Source organism: Eptatretus burgeri, chromosome 5 (assembly GCF_056783735.1).
Source record: "Eptatretus burgeri isolate ZD-2024b chromosome 5, Ebu_testis_v1, whole genome shotgun sequence".
NCBI lineage: Eukaryota > Metazoa > Chordata > Myxini > Myxiniformes > Myxinidae > Eptatretus > Eptatretus burgeri.
In genome coordinates, this window is record NC_140965.1 from 3149302 (window position 1) to 3158690 (window position 9389).

At 47.8% G+C, this 9389-nt stretch overlaps 1 protein-coding gene across 7 annotated transcripts in view; it reads left to right on the forward strand.

The window, feature by feature from the left end:
* The first annotated feature begins 4453 nt into the window (after nt 1-4453).
* LOC147025713 (uncharacterized) overlaps nt 4454-9389 on the forward strand; it is an 86812-nt gene continuing 81876 nt past the window's right edge. The window contains exon 1 of one of the 7 annotated variants that reach the window (XM_085880392.1): nt 4454-4607. In XM_085880392.1, coding sequence (XP_085736518.1) covers nt 4601-4607 — 7 coding nt within the window. In that variant the 5' untranslated portion in view covers nt 4454-4600. Of the gene's footprint in view, nt 4608-4900; nt 5001-5959; nt 6113-9389 lie in introns of those variants that run through there. The other 6 variants (XM_085880396.1, XM_085880394.1, XM_085880395.1 and 3 more) reach the window with 6 other exon arrangements.

Genomic DNA, 9389 nt, shown 5'->3' on the forward strand with positions numbered 1-9389 from the left:
CAAAAATACATTTAACATTTTCCTTGTTCTGATGTGTTGATAAATGGGTATGATGTTGATGTTGTGCAGGTGTGACGGGCCGAATGGCCTCCACCTGCATCTAGTTTTCTTGTGTGTGGCTCACAAGGCTCGGCGGCAGATCATCCTGCTTGGGGGGGGGGGAGGGTAGGGTGTGCCTACCCCTCCACTAACAATTTCTGATGCAATGGGTCCACTCAACATCCAATTACCCTGTTTCGTTTAATTCTGGCGACCGCAGACATCAACAATGTTGCAAAGTGGAAGCATCTCTTACTATCCTAACATCACCAGAAACATCTTTTTAACTTTATCCCACCTCTACCATGTACTATTTAACCAAATTCACCCACCACCATTCGTGCTGGTGGTGCTCTACCAAGTTTGGGCCTCGCCTTCCAATTTTCTATCTGTGCCTTTGCACAGTTTCATGGCTGGGTCTTGTGGCTCCATCTGCAGGCCTACCTCAAATGCGACACTCCCCGGAAGCCGGAGCCACCGTCGAGCTTTACCGCTCCTCGCTGAATCCTGGGGAAACCCTCTTTAGCTCTCGCCTAGTGCACTCTCAGGGTTCCCGGGCCTACAAATCTGGACGTCCCCTAGGGCCCATGGCCTGCTCCAGGCCAGCATGCTCCCAATGCACAGGGTGACCCTCTCCAAGTTCTGACACCCAATGAGCCACATGCCCAGCTCCTCAATGGATACTTGCACCTTTGCAATGAAAACTATAACATCACTCGGTAGAGCGCAAACTTCCACCAGGCTGAACAGTTTACATTTTGTACCACCACTGATAAGCCGGATCTGGATCCAGACCTAAAACAAAATCTGATCACTTCTTTCTTGTCACACAACCAACCTGTCCACCAAGTTTTGTCATAAATTTTGGGTGTAGGAACTTCAGAATCTGGGAATGGTTTAAGATATCCGCCCCCCCCCACCTCCTCCTCCTCCCCCCACAAGGAAATTTTCTGTATGTTTGTGTAGGTCTGAAAATCATTAATAAATAAATAAAAACACGGCTGGGGCCAATGTTCACTGATTGTGCATACGTGCTGAAGGTACCCATGTGCGCAACTCCACCTCCCCTGCAAAGCAATGATCTGTATGTATGTGTTTGTACGTCTGAAAATCAATAAACTCATCTCAAACAAGGAAATGGGGCTATTAGGCCCATCACTGCCACGGTGCACTCCCACGTTAATCTTTAAATATCAATCTTCTTCATGGTTTGGTGAAGTGTAAATAGCCTGATCTTGATCGGATGACCCATTATTGTGTTGGGGTATCCAGCGCTGCACGAGGATAAAAAAAAAAACCCCAACAAACTACATAGGGGTTCCGGCACATTCTGTGCATTGAAAACGTTGAAATCTTGTAAATATTTTCAAGTGTTTGTGTGTGCTTGCTTGTTTGTTTGTTTGTTTCTGCGTTATTCTTTCATGGCCGAACCACAGCATCTGGAGGCCCCAAGTTTTTTGTGTCAGTACTTCAGAAGCTAGACAAGGTTTTAAAGGGGAATCCAAATGCTCAGACCACTTCGACGCTCACATATCCCTTGATTTGATTCTCTCCAAAATAGATATGATGTCTTTTTTCCAATTTCCGATTTATAAAGTAGATAATTATGCGATTAAAAATTGGAATCTTCTTCTTTTTCATTGTTAGCCGTGACGTCACAATCGGGAGTCGACCACCAGATTCGCACTGTCTCCCGGTTACATCACCGTATGATTTAACTCAAACGGTGAATAATTTTCGGTTTTCTAGAAATACGTCGAGTCGATACGTCCTTTGTGGTTGTATGAGATTTGGTGGAACATATTACAGAACACGATTACGAAACAACCGAGATGGCGAGATCTTGTGGTTATCCACCACGACTGAGAGAGACGATGAAGTGGATGAAACAGCCATCGCTCAAAACTAAGATCATCTCTTCCGAGCTCCCAGCACATGTACACGGACAATTTGAGCGGTGAGTGAAACACCTGTTGTAATAGCCCGGCGGTTACCACAAGATCACTGGAAAAATAATTATCCATTATGAACACAAATTTCTACAAATCAAATGAACCACCATCTATTTTTAGTGGAGAGAAAGTATGCATGGGTCATCTACCCCTCTGAAAGGATGTCACAGAGGACGCTCAAACTTTCAGAGTCCCTCCCCCGGAACCCCTTCCTCCACAATCCCTGATCCAACCATCAAAACCACCCCCAAACCACCTCCCCCCTCACTGCTGGCATCACTCCACCCTCCACCGGGGCAGGACATCGACACGGCACGGACACGACACGACCACAGACACAAATGGCACAAAAACAAAAACAGTGATGATTTTCATTGGTTTTCAGAATAGATACAAAATTGGGTTGGGGGAAAGTATGAAACCGGACGATCCCGTGACACACAAGACACCTGGTCAGCCTGCGACGGTGGGACAAAGCATTTGTCGCCCCATTTTGTCCGCTGTGTCTGAGTGTGCCTGGGCGGTGTCCGTGCTGTGTTTCTGCTGGAGTAGTATAACCGATTTATCAATTAATACAAAATCCTTTGTAAATAATTATCAATTGAATGGAAAAAAAAAACAAAAGCTACCAATCTGTTGTGAACATGCGAGGCATTTTCATCTTCACCAACACCTCCATGGCCGCCATCTTTGTCTGAATCACTCGCACGAGGCTCGAAACAATACGGCTCCACAAAGCCCCCAAAAGCGTTGCCATCACTAATTTTGTCTCCGATCGTTTCTTCAAAATCCCACTGGTCAGTTCTAACAAACCGAGAATCTTCAGAGTTGCTGATGACGGTGAAATTGGTGTCGGAATCCGAGCTCCAAATGCTCTGTTTCTCGATGTAAACCTCTGTTTGGATAAAGATGGGTTCAAGCCGTGACATCATTGGCTAAATCGAAAATCGACACTTTGTGATTGGCTCAAAAAACATTCAAAATCTCTTTCCCGTCAAACTAGACGGTGATGATTTTCAATGGTTGTCAGAAGAAAAAAAAAACTTGCATTTGTGTTCCTCTTTAAGCTCCTGGCCATTGGCCTTGAAAGCCATTTTGAGGCCTTGAGGCCGCGAAAAAGTGTATATTGAGGGGGGGGGAAGCTCCACGACTCAAATGTCCCGGGGGGGGGGCTCCATGACTCAAATGTCCCGGGGGGGAGCTCCACGACTCAAATGTCCCGGGGGGCTCCATGACTCAAATGTCCCGGGGGGTGGGCTCCACGACTCAAATGTCCCGGGGGCTCCACGACTCAAATGTCCCGGGGGGCTCCACGACTCAAATGTCCCGGGGGGGGCTCCACGACTCAAATGTCCCGGGGGGGGGCTCCACGACTCAAATGTCCCGGGGGGGGGCTCCACGACTCAAATGTCCCGGGGGGGGCTCCACGACGTCTATCGGATGGGCGTGAACCGAAGTGGCCTGTCTGCTGGAATTACTTGATGGAAGTTAAAGATCCCACGGTGTCCTTCATGAAGAGTTGGCGAGCTGTTGCTGGCACCCTGATTGTAACAAATTCCTGCCCTAACCTACAGAGGGCACTGCATCAAGGGCACAACCACACCGTCAGCCAATGATGCATCCTTGCAGCCTTGTTCTGATTTCCAGAGAAAAAAAACAAGATGTGAGTCCTCAGTGTTCGTGTATCAGTGTTATTGTAGTGTGATGTGAGTCCTCAGTGTTCGTGTATCAGTGTTAATGTAGTGTGATGTGAGTCCTCAGTGTTCGTGTATCAGTGTTAATGTCGTGTGATGTGAGTCCTCAGTGTTCGTGTATCAGTGTTGATGTAGTGTGATGTGAGTCCTCAGTGTTCGTGTATCAGTGTTAATGTCGTGTGATGTGAGTCCTCAGTGTTCGTGTATCAGTGTTATTGTAGTGTGATGTGAGTCCTCAGTGTTCTTGTATCAGTGTTATTGTAGTGTGTTGTGAGTCTTCACTGTTCGTGTATCAGTGTTATTGTCGTGTGATGTGAGTCCTCAGTGTTCGTGTATCAGTGTTAATGTAGTGTGATGTGAGTCCTCAGTGTTCGTGTATCAGTGTTAATGTAGTGTGATGTGAGTCTTCACTGTTCGTGTATCAGTGTTATTGTCGTGTGATGTGAGTCCTCAGTGTTCGTGTATCAGTGTTAATGTAGTGTGATGTGAGTCCTCAGTGTTCGTGTATCAGTGTTATTGTAGTGTGATGTGAGTCCTCAGTGTTCGTGTATCAGTGTTATTGTCGTGTGATGTGAGTCCTCAGTGTTCGTGTATCAGTGTTAATGTAGTGTGTTGTGAGTCTTCACTGTTCGTGTATCAGTGTTATTGTCGTGTGATGTGAGTCCTCAGTGTTCGTGTATCAGTGTTAATGTCGTGTGATGTTTGTTGGACCCTTGTCCTGTTCTTTTCCCACATCCAATCAACGCTCACATCTCACAACCACCGACGTGTTGTTGGGAAGTTGTTCAGTACTGTGACGTCATCTGTGCACACTTCCTGCACAAGTGTGAACGTTCTCCCGTCCCCATCTCCCTGACCAATCATCCCTCACAAGGAGCCGAGCCGGACTGATGGGCCAACTCGTTTCCCTCATCAATGGAGAGTAAGACAAGCCCGCCGGTCCTTTGGAACTCGTGATCCCATCCCCATGGCGGAGCCATGATTTACCGATCGATGGATCGACAGATTACCGTGTGCGAACACCTTTCACCCTCGTCCCCCCCCCATCCCCAGTGACGACCCTCACCATCCCCGAGCGCGGTTGTTGTTGTTGTTGTTGTTGTTGTTGTTGTTGTTGTTGTTGTTGTTGTTGTTGTTGTTGTTGTTTTAATCTGTAGAAGGTTGGATGAGATTTTTTAATTGTTTTTTTCTTCTTCTTCTTCAATCCATCCTTCCTCATGGTGACGCTGGCCTTGTAAGTCGTGTCACGTGTTTATAATAAATCCTTGTCGTGTGAATCGCCGGCCTGGTCGTGATTCCGCATGAACCTGGTGATGTGAGTGATCGGTGTTCGTGAGTCCGGTCGCTGTTCCCGGTCGGTTTGGCGGTTTTACCGAAGCGTCGACCCTCACCGGCTCTTCTTCTTCTTCTTCTTCTTCTTCGTATTTAACGTCTTCTTCGTCCTCGCTCGTTCTTCGTCGTTCTGTCCTTGTGTTCAAGGACCGTCGAAGGTTGTCCCTATCCGGTGTGGTTTGAAATCGGAGCCGTGATTACACGATTGTGGTTAATCATCATTGTTTACACGGGATAGAAGGTCGTGTCCTGTGGTTCCGGTCACTTGTGCGATGAGTCTAAGTCTGTGATTCGCGTGTGTGCGGGTTTCGGGGGGCAAACCCTGCCCCCACCAATGGTTTCGGGGGGCAAACCCTGCCCCCCACCAATGATTTCGGGGGGCAAACCCTGCCCCCCACCAATGATTTCGGGGGGCAAACCCTGTCCCTCGCCAATGGTTTCGGGAGGCAGACCCTGCCCCCCGCCAATGGTTTCGGGAGGCAGACCCTGCCCCCCGCCAATGGTTTCGGGAGGCAGACCCTGTCCCCCGCCAATGGTTTCGGGGGGCAGACCCTGTCCCCCGCCAATGGTTTCGGGAGGCAGACCCTGCCCCCCGCCAATGGTTTCGGGAGGCAGACCCTGCCCCCCGCCAATGGTTTCGGGAGGCAGACCCTGTCCCCCGCCAATGGTTTTGGGAGGGCAGACCCTGTCCCCCGCCAATGGTTTTGGGAGGGCAGACCCTGTCCCCCGCCAATGGTTTCGGGAGGCAGACCCTGCCCCCCACCAATGATTTCAGGGACTCCCCTGTTGTTGCTGTTAATTTGGTTGCAGAGAGGTGGTTTGGCTCTATTTTCACGATTCCGTGCATGATCTTATGAACCATTCACAGTCCTTTCTTTATTCTTCTTCTTCTTCTTCTTTCTTGTTCGTGTGTTCAAGATTGTTAGCCTTTGCTGTTGTAGGACATCACCAACATTGTGGACCAGCTTCGTTGCCCTCCTCAGGACCATCACCTTCAAGCGGCGGCTCCACTGGGTGTTGCCGTATTCTCGGTGAGGTGAGGTGGGCGAGGCCTCACCAAGGTGTTGAACGGTCGTTGCAGAGTCTCCCTCTTAAGTGAGTTGAAAGTCCTTGTGTACATCATCATCATCGAGTAGCATGTACACACCTTGCTAACCACCGTGGACACGGTTCATGGAATTGTAATGCTTGTTCAAAGGGCCAATTGTAATGTTCACTATCGATTGTGATGCCCAGGTGATCAGGTCCTTCTTACTGGTTATGGCCTACAGTTCGACTCCATCCACTTGGAATACAGTTTGTGCATTTCCATGACCAATGTGAACAAACTTGCATTTTTGTTGTTGGTGAAAGGTAGCTGCCATCTTTCAGACCATTCTGCCAGTCTATTCAGGTCTTGTTGGAGTCCCTTTTCCTGCTGGGCCATCCAACTCGGTGTCATCGGCAAATGTGTGGACAGCACCTTGTATTTCACTGGGGACGTCATTACTGAAGGTCACGAATAACACTGGCCCCAGCGCACGACCTTGTGGTATACTGCTATAAACTGGTGGCCATGATGTTGTGGCCCCAACGACCTTGTGGTATACTGCTATAAACTGGTGGCCATGATGTTGTGGCCCCATTCACATTAACACTTTGTTTTGTGTTAGACTGAAAGGCTCTTGTCCATGTTGAGGTCTTCCCTGTTACTCCATAAGCTGCCAGCTTACCGAGGAGCCGTTCATGGCGTACGCTGTCAAATGCTCTTCTGAAATCGAGGTGAGGCACGTCTGCTGGTTTCCCATCATCTAGTAACCCGGTCCATTCTTCCAGCAACCAAAGTAACTATCACATGATCTTCATGATGTGAAGGCATGTTGATGATCAAACAAGCATGCCGTACTCAACCATGCGCGTCATCATTGCATCACGTATCGAGCTCCCCGTGGTCTTTACAATGACAGACACGAGGCTGACTGGACCAGAGGTTGCAGCACTCTTCCGGATTCCGTTTATATCAATTGGAATGACGTTTCCCAGTTTCCATTGGTTTGGAAGAGCTCGCCGGTGTCGAGATTTTGTGGAGATTGGTGTTCGCGGTTCGGCCATAGCATCCGCCGTCTCCCTCGACAGTCGTGGGTGGAAAACATCGGGACCTGATTTGTTGCCGCTTAATTTGCTCAGCTTTTCCTCGTTCCCTCAGGTCGTTATCTCGATGTCCTCCAAGTCGGATCCTTCATGTTGAGGTGTAAGTTAATTGGCAGGTCATGGATATCTTCAACAATGGAAACACTGGTGGAGTGGGTCTTCAATGTCTTTGCCTTTCCTTGGTCGATCTGAGTTGGATCCATCATCTCTTTCAAGGTTGCCAATTCCATTTTTCTCTTTCACCTTGAGATTCACTCGTCTCCAGAAGCTTTTTGGATTTGAACTCAGGTTTGCAGCTAACGTGTCCTCGAACACCAGGTTTACTTTCCACTTTTCTTTCCAAAAAGGTCATTTCTCTGCTTTTTGAATCATCTGTAGTCTTCTACACTCCCTGATTGCCTAAATGCAGTCCAACTACTTCTTTTTTTTTTCACTTCGACAATTTAGAGTCTTTTTGAACGCTACACACATTGGCTTTGTCATCCATACGTAGATGGCCAGGCTAATCTTCTCTGTGTTGTTGTGATCTTTACCTCTGCCACAGAAGGTGGACAGAAGTTGTGTATTCATATAGAAGAAATCAATAAGTTACGGACGGATTCGGACGAAATTTGGTGAGGTGACGACAAGACGATCACGCTTGAGGTCCGGATCCAGATCCGACCCATCAGTGGGATACAAAATGTAAACTGTTCAGCCTGGCGGAGGTATACTACGATCTACCGAGTGCCATTCTATTTGCATACATGCTGTCAAAGCGAGTGGTTGTTGTGGTGTGGTTCATGTTACAGGGATGGGTGGTTACACCAGTGTGGTTCATATTATGTGAGCGAGTGGTTGCTCCATTGTGGTTCATGTTGGGGAAATGGTCTTTAAAGCAAGCAAACTCCGCCATACAGAAACTGCTTTAAAATACAATAACGAAAACCGATGTTGGTGAATCTTTCAATTAAACGCACGTTGAAGCTTTTTTTCAGTGGTTACTAACAGCTTGGAAATTCTTCCAATCATGAATAAGAAGAATATTCACGTATTTGGACGTACGATTGGATCCTGCTATCCGGTAAGGTAAATGCAGCTTGTTCGGGTTCATTTAAACTTTGCATCGGGTCTGGCCCAGCTCTCGTGGAATCCCTTGTGAAACTGCAGAGATGCATTTCTTTCCGAGTTCCCCCTCATAAAGTTGCGAACAGACAAAAACCAGAACTTCAGTGTCTGTGCTGTCGTCTTTGGGAGGAACTGTCGAAATAGCAACTCGAAACATCTGGCGGGTCTTCTTCCATCAACGTTTGAGTATGTATGAAGTTTAAATTGCCAACTGTTTTTACCTGTGACATGTCACAGGTCCACAAGAGCTCTGTATGGTTGTTGTTGTTGTTTCTGTTGTTGTTATGGTTCTTGTTGGGGGTCGATTTTTTTTTTGAAATGTGCACCCATTGGTCGGACAGCTGCCGGACCCCACCCAACTTTTGTCGCTTGACTCCACCCACCATGACACCCACACAAAATACTATGGCTGCCATCTTGGTTTTCTAGTGGGCCTAAGACCTCAGACCTGTACTCCTCTGTTGATTACACACTGTTCAGGTTTGTTGTGTCAGATTTCCATTGGCGTTGTTTGGGTCAAGTGTTACTCGTGATGAGGGACCCCCAAAAAATCTCATCACATGCAAAATAAAAATAATTAGTAAGGTTTAATGAAGCCTGTCAGCACGTACGCTACGTGCTTTCCTGAAGCCGTTCCTGTATTATTTTTTTGTAACATGATCCGATTTCCATCGACTATTACTCAAGATGTGGTCCGCATGCGTCTTTTGTTACCTCTTCCCCAACTGAGTAAAATGTGCTTCATTCGTGATTAAAACTGTACCATTTGCTGCTACCTTGTCTGTACCTGTTTGTGGTGAGGATGTTGTCGTGGAGAGATTCAGTTACATTGGCAGTGATATTCATGTCTCTGCTCGCTGTAAGCCAGAGGTCAACAGACGTCTGGGTCAGGCCTGGGGAGTCATGGATTCACTAGATCATGGGGTGTGGGGACTTGATTCCTACCAGGTCTCTTTGGAGAATCCTGGGCTATTGCTGGTCGGACTTTGTGTCCAACGAGCGGTTGCTGAGAGAGACTCGGATGAGATTTGTTACCTGCATAGTCCATGAGCGTCAGCTGCGGCTGTATGGACACGTGGCTCGTTTTCCTGACGCTGATCCTGCTCACCAGATTCTCTCAGCGAGGGAGTCTCGT